The 15,095-nt window shown below is 43.8% G+C and overlaps 1 protein-coding gene across 1 annotated transcript in view; it reads left to right on the top strand.

The window, feature by feature from the left end:
* Dct (dopachrome tautomerase) overlaps window positions 1-14,689 on the top strand; it is a 41,817-nt gene extending 27,128 nt beyond the window's left edge. The window contains exons 7-8 of the mRNA XM_041673643.1: window positions 10,431-10,632; window positions 14,144-14,689. Coding sequence (XP_041529577.1) covers window positions 10,431-10,632; window positions 14,144-14,316 — 375 coding nt within the window. The 3' untranslated portion in view covers window positions 14,317-14,689. The remainder of the gene's footprint in view (window positions 1-10,430; window positions 10,633-14,143) is intronic.
* Window positions 14,690-15,095: the final 406 nt, after the last annotated feature.

Below are 15,095 nucleotides of genomic sequence, written 5' to 3'. Positions count from 1 at the left end.
GTGGCTTCATAAAAGGAATTTGGTAATGACCCTTCTGTTTCTATATTGTGAAATACATTAAGGAGTATAGGTATTAGGTCTTCTTGGAGTTCTGGTAGAATTCTGCATTGAAACCATCTGGTCCTGGGCTTTTTTTGGTAGGGAGGTTTTTGATAACAGCTTCTAATTCTTCGCGACTTACAGGTCTGTTTAGATTGTTCACCTGGTCCTGGTTTAGTTTTGGTAAATGGTATTTATCTAAAAAAGCGTCCATTTCTTTTACATTTTCCAGTTTTGTGGCATACAGGCTTTTGTAGTAAGATCTAATGACTCTCTGAATTTCCTCTGTGTCTGTGGTTATGTCCCCCTTTTCATTTCTGATCTTATTAATTTGCGTGTTCTCTCTCTTTCGTTTGATTAGTTTGGATAGGGGTTTATCAATCTTGTTGATTTTCTCCAGGAACCAGCTTTTTGTTTCATTGATTCTTTGGATTGTTTTCTGTGTTTCTATTTTGTTGATTTCAGCCCTCAATTTGATTATTTCCAGTCTTCTACTCCTCCTAGGTGAGTCTGCTTCTTTTTTTTTCTAGAGCTTTCAAGTGGGCTGTTAAGTCTCCAATATGTGCTTTCTCTGTTTTCTTTAGGTGGGCACTTAGTGCTATGAACTTTCCTCTCAGGACTGCTTTCATAGTGTCCTATAAGTTCGAGTATGTTGTTTCTTTATTTTCATTGAATTCAAGGAAGACTTTAATTTCTTTCTTTATTTCTTCCTTAATCCAGGTATGGTTCAGTAGTTGACTGTTCAGTTTCCATGAGTTTGTAGGCTTTCTGGGGGTAGCATTGTTGTTGAATTCTAACTTTAATCCATGGTGATCTGATAAGACACAGGTGGTTACTAATATTTTTTTCTAACTGTGTAAGTTCGCTTTGTTACCAAGTATGTGGTCAATTTTCGAGAAGGTTCCATGAGCTGCAGAGAAGAAGGTATATTCTTTCCTCTTTGGGTGGAATAATCTATAGATGTCTGTTAAGTCCATTTGCTTCATTACCTCCATTAATTCTCTAATTTCTCTGTTAGGTTTCTGTCTGATTGACCTGTCCATTGGTGAGAGAGGAGTGTTGAAGTCTCCTACTATTAGTGTGTGCGGTTTGATGGCTGCCGTGAGTTTTAGTAATGTTTCTTTTACGTACGTGGGTGCTTTTATATTAGGGGCATAGATATTCAGGATTGAGACTTCTTCCTGATGAATTGTTCCTGTTATGAGTATAAAATGTCCCTCTCCATCTCTTCTGATTGATTTAAGTTTGAAGTCAACTTTGTTAGAAATTAGTATGGCCACACCTGCTTGTTTCTTAGGTCCATTTGCTTGATAAGCCTTTTCCCAGCCCTTTACTCTGAGTAGGTGCCTGTCTTTGTGGTTGAGGTGTGTTTCTTGTAGACAGCAGAATGTTGGATCCTGTTTTCTTATCCAATCTCTTAGCCTGTGCCTTTTTATAGGTGAGTTGAGCCCATTGATATTAAGTGATATTAATGACCAGTGGTTGTTAACTCCGGTCACTTTTTAAGTAGTAGGGTTTGTGTGTTTTCCTTCTTTGATTTGCGCTGGTGAAGAGTCTCTAGATGTCTGAGTTATTGTGGTCATTGTTGGACTCCTTGGTTAGTGATTTTCCTTCTATTATTTTCTGTAAGGCTGGATTTGTGGCTACGTATTGTTTAAATTTGTTTTTATCCTGGAAAATTTTGTTTTCTCCATTTATAGTGAATGAAAGTTTGGCTGGATATAGTAGTCTGGGCTTGCATCCGTGGTCTCTTAGTTTTTGGAGACCATCTATCCAGGACCTTCTGGCTTTCATGGTTTCCATAGAGAAGTCAGGTGTAAGTCTGATAGGTTTACCTTTATAAGTAACTTGGCCTTTTTCCTTTGCGGCTCTTAATATTCTTTCTTTATTCTGTATATTTTGTGTTTTGATTATTATATGGCGAGGGGATGTTTTCTTTTGATCCAGCCTATTTGGTGTTCTGTATGCTTCTTGAACCTTCATAGGTACATCTGTCTTCAGGTTGGGAAAGTTTTCTTCTATAATTTTATTAAGTATATTTTCTGTACCGTTGAGCTGCACTTCTTCTCCTTCTTCTACTCCAATTATTCTTAGGTTTGGTCTTTTTATTGTGTCCCATATTTCCTGAATGTTTTGTGATGAGAGTTTGTTGGACTTGCTGTTTTCTTTGATCAGAGTGTTTATTTTCTCTATGTTATCCTCAGAATCTGAGATTCTTTCTTCTATCTCTTGTATTCTGCTGGTTATACTTGATTCTGTAGTCTCTATTCGTTTACCTAGATTTTCCATGTCCAGTCGGCCCTCTGTTTGTGTTTTCTTCTTTGCCTCCATTTCAGTTTTCAAGTCATGAACTGTTTCCTTTATCTGCTTGATTGTTTTTCCTTGGTTTCCTAGGGTATCATTCACTGATTTACTCAATTCCTCGAACTTTCTATTATACTTCTCATCCATTTCTATAAGGGCGTTTTTTATATGCTGTTTAAGGGTGTCAATCACTTTCATGAAGTCAGTTTTTTCTACTTCTTCTTGATTAAGGTGTTCATGTCCTCCTGTTGTGGGGTCACTGGCTTCTGGTGGTTTCGTGTTGTTTTTCAGATTGTTGGGAGAATTCCTGCATTGGCGTCTGCCCATCTCTTCCTCCCAATACTCCCCTTTGGATCTTCTTTTATAGGATCAGGTCTTCTTGCCCACTGATGTACCTTCACAGTGATGTCACTCCCCAGAGATGTTTCTCCACAATGAGGTTTCACTCGGTGCCCAGATCGAAACTCCGCGCTGCTTGGTTAGCTCGCGAACAAAGGGCCCACCCCGCTCGCTGTGGGCAGGCTATGGGAACAAAGGAGCTACCGGCCACCCCTTTGTCCTCCCGGTTCGGATTCGGTCCCAGCACCCTAGCAGGCTGGGCAGGGAGGCGCTATGCCCCAAAGGAGGGAGGGAGGGAGGGAGACAGGGGGTGTGGGGGTCTGGATGTAAGCTGAATGGGATAGTAAGAGAGAGGCGGTTTGGGCAGTATAGCCCCTGTAGGATGGCCAGGAAGTGTGGGCGGGCTGAGGTATGATCCCAGCTGCCGCAGCACTCACTCACCACAATGATGTTTCACTCGGTGCCCGGATGGAAACTCTGCGCTGCTTGGTTAGCTCGCGAACAAAGGGCCCACCCCGCTCGCTGTGGGCAGGCTATGGGAACAAAGGAGCTACTGGCCACCCCTTTGTCCTCCCGGTTCGGATTCGGTCCCAGCCTGTTCCATAGTTTCTTAACTTTTCAGTTTCATTTAGTGCTGGGAATTTAAGCCAGGGTTTCAAGCATGCTAACCAAATGTCTGCTCCTGGACTGTACCTCCCACTCTCCCTAAAATTTTGAATCTTGAACTGAATAAAGTACATAAGAGGTAAAAATGTCTAAAATTAAATCTTAATATGATTGCTATCTTTCAGGCATCTTGTTACTGTTTTTTACCCTACATATATTTTATAGACATAGAAGCAAATAATTACCTATTTAATTAAATGGAAATGTACGATAGACCCTTTCTACCCTCTCTCCCTGCCTTTCCTCTCCCCTCCCTGTCCATTCTCCTTTACTTCCCTTCCGTGCCAGCACACACCCTTTCATAAACGGTGTTCTCTTTCCCTTGTCTTCTGGCTGGTTGGTGATCTGCTGCACAGACTGATCATCAGACTTTAACCAGTCTCTCCTAGGTGGGCACTGCTTTAGTCCACTGTGTTTGGCAGTAGCAGAAAGCCTGGGGCTGGGTAAGTTGTACAAGGCAGATTTATTTAGCTCATGTTCTGGAGGTCTGAGAAGGTACTGGGATCTCCTGGACTTAAGAGGCTCATGTAGAGCCAACGCACGACAAAGACAGACAGCAAGAAAGGGTTCCTTAAGAGAGGAAGCCAAGAGTTGAGGAAGCCACCTTCAATAATAGTTCACTCTAGTAGCTGGACTCTGGTCCTCTTAGGCAGCTCCGACACTCACTTGACTACCAGGAAGAGAGTATTAGCCAATCAGGAAGCAGGTCCGTCATGACTTACTTAAAGTTCCCACAACCCCCTTACAGCTTTACATTGGGAATTGAAAGTCAACGTGAGTTTTGATGGAGACAAAGCACATTGAGGTCACAGCAGGCGTCTAATAGTTTCTAATGCTTTGCTTTACAAAAAATGTCATGATAAATAACATGAGCAGGTAAGGCGAGCAGACAGGATGGAGTCCTTGGACTGAAGTGTGGATAAGGCATTTGCCAGTGTGGCAGAGCCGCCCTCACCCACCACTGGCTCCTCCTTTTGTCATTATGTGCTTGGCCCTATGCTGTCTTTCCTTCCCTTCTTTGCTACTTTGGCAGGTGAAGAAATTTTCATTTGAATATCTCTTATAAGTGAACTTCAGTATCTTTTCTATCCACTTGTTTACACTTGCTTTTATATGATCTGTATGTTCATTTCATCATAACTTACGTATAATATTTTTAAATCCCAAATACCCAATAGAATCAGAATTAGTGAGAGGGATTTGTTCTCTATGGGACTCAGAGGTTGCAACATTCTTTGTGTTGATATTTTTATGTAAAATCTAGCAACCTGTTCATGTAATTTAAAATTTTTCATTTTATGTGCTTATTTTTAGTTTATGCAAATCTGTTGTGGTCACTGATACCACATCTAGCCTGGCCCTTACGTGCTTAGTGACGTTTTCTTAGGGTCAGGCATAGGCTGGTAGACTGTGTTGTCTGCCAGATGTGGAGTCCTGGGCTCAGCCCTCCAAATCCCCCATTTTACTTTCTGTTATTAAGCGTTTATTCAATGACAGCTCCTATTCTAGAGGTGTGAATACAGACACAGTATTTTAAATTCACACAACTCTCTGGGCTAAACCACACTCCTTGTTTGCAAGGCCTAGAACACAAGATTCAGAGACGCTGAGGAGTATGCAAATAGGAAGTGCCTGAGCAGAGTTTCCCACTCACATTTCCTCTGTTATTCTTCCAACAATTTTGCCTTTGTCAGTTGAGACGATTCTTCACTCGGTCCCATCACAATTGCTTTCATTATAGCTGAGCTAATTTAGTGATGTTAGGTCATGCTAGGCAGAGCGAATGCTAATTGGCGAAGAGCATGCCTGCTTTGAAAAGATGGGGCCATTGGTTTTACTATATTTATGTTCCATAAATGCAGTGTCAACTTATTTAATACGCAGCTTTCATGTAACAGACATTCAGTCACTGGCTCCGAAGTAGCATCATGTCTGAGTAGGAGCTGAAGTGCCGGGGAGGATGACTGACCACTGCTGGCAGAAGACTCCGTGGGTTCATCTGGGAGTGCTACTTTGGCAGATGTTAAAGGCCTTTTCAACCCTAGGCTTTGTAAGCGCAAACACACACAGTTGAGAACTAAGTCGGTACCAAGAACTGAATTAAATGCACTTCCTTATCGATCAGATAAAGTATGACTCTAGTGGCAAACTGTAATTTATGTGAAGATCTAGGATGGTCTAGCATCAGCTTCAGTTCTCAACGCAGCGGGCTTTGATGATTCTGCAATAAAACATGGCCTGGGGGCAGCTCTGGGCAGACTCCACGTTAACACCTCCAGAGTTCCCTCTCTTCAGGGATGCATGCTGACTGGCCACCCCTTTGAAAGTTGATACATTAATAGCAGAACCCGGTTGCACCCAGCCTTTGTGTATGCTCAGAAATTTCAAAACCATAAACACTTTTCCCCTCAAGGAATTAACAACTGAATTCCAGTGTTCACCATAGCTCCCTTTACACTCATGCTGTTTGGCCTTGTATGTCATGCATGGTATATACAATTTAGTCATAGCCGTATATGCATACACGGATTTTGTTTTACCTTGTCGTGTAGCTCTGACTGGCCTGGAACTCACTATGTAAAACAGGCTGGCCCAGAACTCACAGAGATCTCTCCAGGGCAGGGACTAAAGGCATGAGCCAGCACAACTAGCCTTAATAGCTTTGAAAACGAAGTGTCCTTAGGAATTCTTTCACTGTATCAGGTTGGCTCAACTTTTTGTTTATTTATGCCTTTCACCTTAAGCTTTTTAAAATTAATTTCTTTTTCATTTTTACATACAAGTCCTAGCTCCCCTTCCAACCCCCTTTCCTGCCTCCCCATCCACCTCCCTCCATCCACTCCTCAGAGTGGGTAAGGGCTCTCTCGGGAAGTCAACAAAATCTGGCATGTCAAGTCGAGGCAGGACTAAGCCCTCCCTGCTGTATCAAAGCTGAGCAATCACCTTATGTTTTTGGGGGGTGGGTTTTGAGATAGTTGGAGCTCACTCCATAGCCCAGGATGGCCTTGAACTCAGAGAGCACCACCCGCCTCTGCCTCCTGAGTGCTGGAATTAAAGGTGTGCACCACCACTGCCTGACTTCACCTGAAGTTTTATTTAGAGCGTAACACCCGTGTGTCCTCGTTCCCACCCACCCTTGGGACTTGTCAACAATCAAGCTGAACTCACCCCTGAGTTCCGAGTCTAGATCCTCTAGCACTAACATGTTGCCACCATGAGAGCGTCTGGACTCCAAAGGTTGTCTTCCTGGGGGCTAACAAAGCTGCAGTACGCTGGTCCTCAATAAAGCAGGCATCCTTCTGCAGCTGGGCTCAGCTGTTTATAGCTTCTTGTCTCCAGGTGCAGAAAGTCTTCTCATTTCTCTACTATGGTGAGAATCTGGATTTATAGCCCTCTGAGTTCAGGCCCTTCGGCAGTAGCCTTTTCCTTATATGCATTCTTGTATGGTATTTTCTTGCTGGTGAGAAGAATGTTTGTTCATTGATTGCTTTCTCCTGCAAGGGTTACATTAAAAAGTTTCTTAGCCATGTGCTCACATTTTCTGTCACTGTGCTTCTGAGATGAGAGTTAGTACACCCACTCCTTGTACCTCTCCTTATTTTGCTTAAACAGAGCAGAAAAGAACTGTGCAAAAATTTGCCCCATTATTTCTTAAATGTTAAATTTTTAATATCAAAATACAGTTATGTCCCTAGGTAGTGGATAAAGGTCCATAATAATGTGCGTTTACTTGACTTTTGCTCCTCATAGATGACCCTGAAATAACATTTGGCTATTACAGTAGTAATACCCAAATTCATTTTCAACTTGTGTCTAAAAAAGATGTAATTAATGTCCCAAGGAAAACCCAAGGTTGCTTGCTGAGGAACGATGTTCACAGCTTTAGCAAAAGCACTCATTGTACGGGCTACACTTTGTCTCTTTGTAGCCTTGGATAAGTTATTACTCACCGTATATTAACCATACTCTTTGCATCTTTTCAGAACACACTGCTCCCCCTCTTTTACTGCATCCTGTAAATTGGGCACTCTGTATACGGTTCCTACTAGAGCATTTATTGTATGCTTTATGGCCCTTATGAGACCTATTGTCTTTCATCATTTTCCTCCTTTCTTTTATCTCTGCCTGTTATAAATTGCTTTGGAGTTTTGTCTGATTTTTTAATTATATGCTCTGCACTGGGAGGATTTCTACAAGTTATTAGCCTCTTGCAGCATGAACCCTGCATCTTCCTTGTGTCTTGAGGGTCTCTTGTCTTTTTCCTAATGACAGTGTTATCTCTGACTCGGATTCAGTGGCCATAACAGTTTATAACTGGCTTAGGAGCTCCTAAGTCAAGATCTGTGCTCCTCCTTGTCAAGCCTTAAAAACTCATTTCTATTGTGCATAGTCCTGAGAGTTAGAGCAATGGTGGAAACAGTTTATTGTGTGGGAAAAGAAATATGTGGTTTAAGAACTCTGGCTTTGTCTTTAAAGGGATGAGGATAGACTGTCGAGATGGCTCGGTGGCTAGACTAGACGGCTCTTTCAGAAGACCTAAGTTAACACCCATGTCAAGTGGTCTATCAATGTAGCTCTCGCTCCATTGGCTCCCGTGTCTCTGCAGGCACCTAGCACACACTCATACCTCCTGGCCCTCAGGTACAGAGGTGTACAGTGAATTCTAAGTAAGGTAAAGATTTTATTGTGAAATGAACTCTGGCTTTCTGGGTCCTAACTCTTTATATTCTAGTTAGATTGTGTCTCCCCTCACTGGCGTACTGAAGCCCTAGTCTCTAACCACTTGGTAAATGACTGTTTGGATGTCATGAGCTCAGACAAGGTCATGTTAGAGGGTTGTAGGTCCCTGATCCCATTATACAAGGGACCTTAGCTTACTTCCCTCTCTTATAGCAGAATTTCAGACTGCATGAATTGTAAACAATAAAATTTCATTTTGTGTATGGTTGTGTATGGTTCTGAAGGCTGGAAAGCCCAAGAGCGTGGCACAGGCGTCTGGTGTTGGTCTTCACTGCATGGTGGCAGTGGCGGAAAGGCAGTGTGTGGATAGGTGTCTGATGGAGGAGGGAAGAGCAGGCAGAAATCATTCTTTTTGTGGGGAAATGGCTCTCAGAGCAGCCTCTCCACAGTCAGCCATCTGTGGGGTCAGAGCCCTCGTGACGGTTTACCTTCAGGAGTAACCGTCTGTGGGGTCAGAGCCCTCGTGACGGTTTACCGTTAGTGGCAACAGAATTCCAGCATGGCTTTAGAGAGACATGCAAGCAGTGGTAATTAATGTCTCTACCGACAGAAGGAGTCTGAACATGACCAGCACGCATTATGGGGAGATGAAGCCTCGATAAAGATCACTGGAGGGAACTCATTCTACTCCCATCTTATTTTGAAGCTCTGTCTTCTAGAACTGGGAGTTTGTGGTGTTTAAAGCCCCCAGGCTGTGGTTCTTCCTTACAGTACTCTGAGCATTGCTTGAAAAAAACATCCATTAACTCAGGCAGTTTTGAGGTTTCAATGTATTATTAGATGTAAAGTTCTTAGGGTAGTATTTGACATGGAACAAGCACTAACAATATCAATTAGTGTATTTGTTAAGCGCTAATTATGTACCATATGCCCTCCTAAATGTTGTCTTGTTATTAGCTGAATCTACAAAGACGTGATGCTGGAGGAAGAGTAGCCTGCTTATCGTGATAAAATACGAATTCCCCCTTCTTCTCCCATCAGCCATTGTTCCTTGTTAAACTAGTGCGAGTACTGATGCTGTAGTTGATGGGACAGTCACCATTGCTAACAGCTCCCACACGACAGAAGCTATTATAGTTGCTGTGTGTTATTCCCATCTTCCCACTGCCATGTGTTGTGTAGGGTGTCCCACAGGTGTCCACTACTGATGTCTTCAGTGATCTCAGTGGTCATCACTCGTGAGCTATGTCCTCCTCATCTTAAGCCTTATGGACCTCTCCTTCTCAGTTACCCACACTAGGGTTCAAAAAACAGTTTTCTCTCTGCGTGTTGATGTAAGGGTAAGTCTGTCCTGGGCTGTTTAGACCTTCTCCTTCTCCTCTGGTTATCTACCGCTGTGTTAGAGATGACTTGACACTTGGCTCGGAGCTTCCATGACCCTTTAATTTCTCATGCATTTGGACAGTGGCTTTACTGAGCCAGTGTGTGTCAGGATCTCAATGCATTGGTCTGACTAGCTCTTTGTTCCCTTTGGCTTTTCCATGTGGTGTCTCTGCATGACTAAGTTGAACTTCTTCCCCAAATGGCTGCCTCTCCAGCGAGGTAGAGCTCGTGTATGGTGTCTGTGAGTTGACCACTCTAGGACATAGGAGGAAGAGCAGATATTAGCCGTGATCACCCTCAACTTGCCGTTCAGGCAAGAAAGAGGAAGTCTCACAGCTAGGTGTGAGTCTCAGCCGAACTCTTGCTTTTACTTACACCCAGTTAAAAAAGATCAGGGCTGTGCAGATGGGGATTGCACAGGTGATGTTTTGAAACGTATAACGATTGCAGTGTTTGAAAAGCAGTTTACAGCTTCTTTGAGAAAATAAAAAGATGCATTTTGTGTATTCAAGCAGTTTTGGACTTTTTATTGCTGTGCAATACGAAGAATTCAAGTGAAAGGTTTATAAATCGAGTAGGTGAAGGGTGAGCAAAATCTGAAAATCCACTTTCAATGTTTCCATTTCTCTTTTTATTGCTCATTTATTTTACAGTCATGGTAAATGCTACCTCTTCTGTTCTGCTAAACTCCAACGGGTGAATCTTGAGTAAATACGTATTTATCATATTTGCCTCTCTCCTGAGAGAAATAATTAGCACAATGTGCTGACGAGCTCAGATGTTTCCAAACCAGTGTGACATCTGCAACATAAACTCTCATTGTCCACTCCATCAAGGGCTTCCCCATGTCCTTTGAGGAGTTGTGTCCACAAGTCATTGCAAAGTGCACAGGAAAGCATCAGTCGCGTGTCACCAGTCCTGGCTGGGTACGGCTTCTCCCATGCCGAGAACTGCATTCCATTGTCCGAGAGGGCTTGAGTTGGGTTAGCCAATCAACACTGTGTTCAATTGTCTTGCAGGTCCTCCATTCCTTTACAGACGCCATCTTTGACGAGTGGTTGAAGAGAAACAACCCTCCCACAGAAGCCTGGCCTCAGGAGCTGGCACCCATTGGTCACAATCGGATGTATAACATGGTTCCCTTCTTCCCGCCAGTGACTAATGAGGAACTCTTCCTAACCGCAGACCAACTTGGCTACAATTATGCTATTGATCTGGCAGGTAAGGAATACAGCTTCTACGTGGGTGACTCACTCAACTTCTAAGGCAGCTTTCTTTCTCTCTCTCTCTTTCTTTGTAATGGCAAGCAAGACTGGTAATTGAAGCATTCATGCTGAGTTAAGTTTATTGGCTATTTTTGAGAATACCTTGAATTTAACAAGATAAGTCATTAAGCTACCAATTAAACATCATACAGGGGCTAGATGCAGATCATTTGGGAAAACTGTAAGTTGTTAAGAGACCCTGTTCTACAGAGCTGCTGTCTTACTCTTCTGCCTGATCTGACAGTTTTATCTGCACTCATCAGATCCATGAATCTGCCCCGTGACTGTTGAGATGCGCAGCTGATGAAGTCCAAGCGACTTTCACTTACCTGTGGGCAGGCAGGAGCCGGTTCTCTCATCTGCAGGCAGAGTTGTGATTACTGAGACAAATCATCCCAAGATTCAAAGACCAGAAAATAGCAAAACCTCAGCTGTTGTGGAAAGTAATAGAATTAGTCACGCAAAGCGGTCACAAAGAGTCACTGCGTAGTTTGGAAGGCCAACTGTTGCTTATTTGATTGATACGGAGAAATGACTTTGCATCTGCACCAGGTGTTCTGAATCAGCCTTGGTGACGCCGATGTGCAGGGACAGGTATACCCAGGATGGCTCTGAGCTTCATAGCAGACTGGGATATGCAGAGGTTATGTTCCAAACCCATGCTTTCTTAGTCTAGCTTTTAAATTGTAGCTACATGAAAAACTGATTTCAACTGATTGAAAATATGGAAGGATATCTTTCTAGAACAGGGAGGAAGACTCAAAGAAGCCAATGGCCCCGGGTGCTTAGATGACACTCTCCACCAAGAGCGGGAAGTCCTGGAGATGAAACAAAGAGCAGAGGGCTTGGCCTCTGAGGAACGGCACACTGTGGGGAGAAATGGGAGAGAGGCGAGTCTGGGAGCTTGTGCAGCTTCTCAGCTGACCGTTTCCCTGCAGGGGTTTCTCGCAGTTCTTGTTTCTTTTGAGTTTTTTCATTTAGTAGCCAAGGAAGCGCTAGGCCGTGGCATCTGCTGCATGGCTAACACTTCTGTCTCAAATTGACCCTGTATCTTTGGGCGGGTTGTGAGGAGGGATAGTCTCATCCCTCTCTAACCCAAGATAGAAAGCAGTGAGGGACTTGGGAAAGACTTTCCCTACACGATGGATGGAAAAACTGGACTTGAGAAGACTGGGAGCCACTAAGTAGCTGAGCAGGTGTTTCAGACAGAAGGAGAGGATGGACAGGGAGGGGCACAGGTGGCTTTAATTGAAGTCTAGAAGAGGAAAGCTTGGTTTCGCTCAGATAACTTCTCAGAGCACGGAATGTCGGCAGGCTGGATGCTTTCAACTAGAGCTATAAGATGTGCCTGATGCCGTCTATCCCCTCCCTGCCATCTTTATTGCCCTTCCTTCCCACAGTGCAGGGAGGGGCTTTCTCTGAAGTCCCCATTCACCTAAAGCCCGGTGCTCCAGAGGATCAATAGAACAGACTAGATTTGATGGTGCATTCAGAGTCCAGGGAGCTTGTTCCAGGGACACCATCAATTTCCCCTGAAAGCCCCCTGAGTCTTTCCCTACAATCACCCCAGTTCCCACTGGATGGTTCTCAGAGGTTGACACTGTGTGGAGCTCCCATGCACTTATGCAGCCGTGACTTTTGAGGCCCATTTCTCCTGCTAATAAGCTTATTGTTGGTCTGTTTCTTTTATGGGCTCAAGCAATCTTAACTTCAAAGAGCAGAATGAAAGTCCTTTTGCTCCCACACCTTGCTATACTGGAAGGGCCTAGGCAGAGAGTCACTGGGTCTTATGGAAGACTAAGAATCACCCTAGGTTTATTAGAACATCTCAGTTTTCTAAAACAAGAAATCATTTATAGACAATGGTGATGACAGCCACATACAAATGTGAAGGTATTTTAATACCACCAAACTACATCTTAAAAAGCCACGATGGCAAAATCTATAATACCATAATTCAAAAATAATTTTTAAAAAGGCAAACAGGATTTGGACAGTAAGAGGCAGTCATTTTTGGTGTCTCCTTAAAGGAAGGATAGTATAAAAATCTGCGGTTTGTTGTTTTGTTTTTAAGACAGGGTCTTCCCATGTGGCTCTGGCAGGCTTGGATCTTGGTATGTAAACAGCAGTTCAGGCTGCCTTCAGACTCATAGAGATCTGCCTGCCTCTGTCCCCCAAGTGCTGGGATTAAAGGCGTGTGCCAACATTCCTGGCAAAATTTCCCATTTTAAGAAGCTGTATACAGAATACAGCTCATACACAATCACCCACACAAGATCAAGGCAGTCTACAGTTTACCACTGAGGTGGGTAGCCTCATGAGCCATTATCCACAGCTGAGGCACTGCTCACAAGTAGATGGCTTCTTGGAGAGAGAGAGAGAGAGAGAGAGAGAGAGAGAGAGAGAGAGAGAGGAGAGTCAGTTTTCTTTAAGAGTGGGAACACTGATAGGTGCAGCATGCTCCATCCGATGACCCTGTGCTCAGGAATATGAACAGCACGAATTGGCCTCCCTGGGTTATCACAAAAAAGGACATGAAGTTGGAGGTGGGTGGGTAAATAGAGGCTGGATCTGAAAAGAGTTGGGAGAAAGTGTGGAAGGTATAGCCAAAGACAGTGCCTGTAAGTCTAGAATAATTAATAAAATACTATATTATGAAAGGGAAAAAGGAAAAGCACTTAGAACCAGCATCAAATGAGTGATTGTGCATCCTACCAGGAAAGGACAATGAAATTCCACTTGGAGAGACAGAGCCAAGACAGGCCATAGCACTTGGTGTGACTGTATTGTGTCTTGGAAATGAGGGTCAGGTGTGGAAAGAGATAACTTGGAGGGGACCTGCAGCAGTTGCTAAGCTGTAAGGACATGACACGTAGCCATAAATATGTTTAAAAACCACATTGACTCCATGGGAGACTCCACACTATGGCCATGAGTGGAGGATTAGGGCTGCCGTGTGAGAGGCTCAGATTTTATTCACATGACTGAAGTAGATACGATTTGCTTCTGCTGGTGAGTGTCTCTGTCAGGAGAGTCCATTGCATTTCTGACATGTATTTATCATCCATTGCAAGGGTAGAGACAATAGCAGAATTTCCTACTGAGGGCTGTTCGTTTAACAGTTCCCCAAAGACCATCTTGGCTCTTATGTCTTCTAATGAGTTTCTAGCTTACTAAAGCTGTTCTGTATTTCCTTAGAGGTTTTGTTCTGCACCTAAACATTTACTGGAACAGATTTACAAAATCTAATAAGCCTTATTTAAATAATGGAATAACATTTCCAGCTTCCCTGAAAAAACAGTTGTGGGTGTGATAAACTACAAGAAACCAGAAGATAAAATTGCGGCAAGGGTAGTTTTGCTTTGCAAAGAAACGTACAGGCGAAAGGCAAACAGTCTTTCCTCCACTAGCGGTGTTTGACTGATGGAACTGTAATCACAGGGTCTTCTTCTCTGTTTCCATTTCAGCGGAAAAAGCTCCAGTTTGGACCACCACCCTCTCGGTGGTCACAGGAACGGTAGGAGCTTTTGTCGGTCTCGTGGGGCTGCTGGCTTTTCTTCAATACAGAAGGCTTCGCAAAGGATATGCACCCTTAATGGAGACACATCTAAGCAGCAAGAGATACACGGAGGATGCCTAGGGTGCTCTTGTCTTACCCTAGGAAAGAGGCTGGCCAAGCCATAGTCCTGGCATAGGCAGTAACTAAATACATATTTACTGATTTTGCTTTCGGTAAAAGTCTCCAGCATGCTTTCTTTGGGACCGATACCAAAGTGCATGAGCACTTTGGTAGTGATGACGACCCCTACATGTGATCTTCTGTAGTGAAGGTGACAACCCCGCCCCTGACAGAGATGCTTACATATAGTTGCTGCTTTGCTTATTTCATATTAGCAGTGATGCTTGCACCTATCACATCTCCAAAGCGTGATGGGGTCAGTTATCTGTGACCTTGATTAAAAATCCTTATATTGATTAAGCCTCTTCCTGTTCTGAAAGCACTGCCACTACCACCTCCACCACCACCACCACCACCACCACCACCACCACCACCACCACCTCCACCACCACCACCTCCACCACCACCTCCACCACCACCACCACCTCCACACCACCACCACCACCACCACCACCACCACCACCACCACCACCACCTCCTCCACCACCACCACCTCCACCACCACCTCCACCACCACCACCACCTCCACACCACCACCACCACCACCACCACCACCACCACCACCACCACATCATCATCATCACTACCACCTGTTGTAAGAAGGTCGCTTGTTGGTTTCCAACCTCTCTGGCTAGCTTAGACCCGAAATAATCACACAGAAACCATATTAATTAAATCACTACTTGGCCCATTAGCTCTAGCTTCTTATTGGCTAACTCTTACATATGAATTTAACTCAT

This window comes from Microtus oregoni, unplaced genomic scaffold, assembly GCF_018167655.1.
Source record: "Microtus oregoni isolate MIOR12 unplaced genomic scaffold, Mior012 000001F_ref0000356, whole genome shotgun sequence".
Classification (NCBI taxonomy): domain Eukaryota; kingdom Metazoa; phylum Chordata; class Mammalia; order Rodentia; family Cricetidae; genus Microtus; species Microtus oregoni.
The sequence above is the reverse complement of the archived record's forward strand: the minus strand, read 5'-3'. Positions and strand labels throughout refer to the sequence as shown.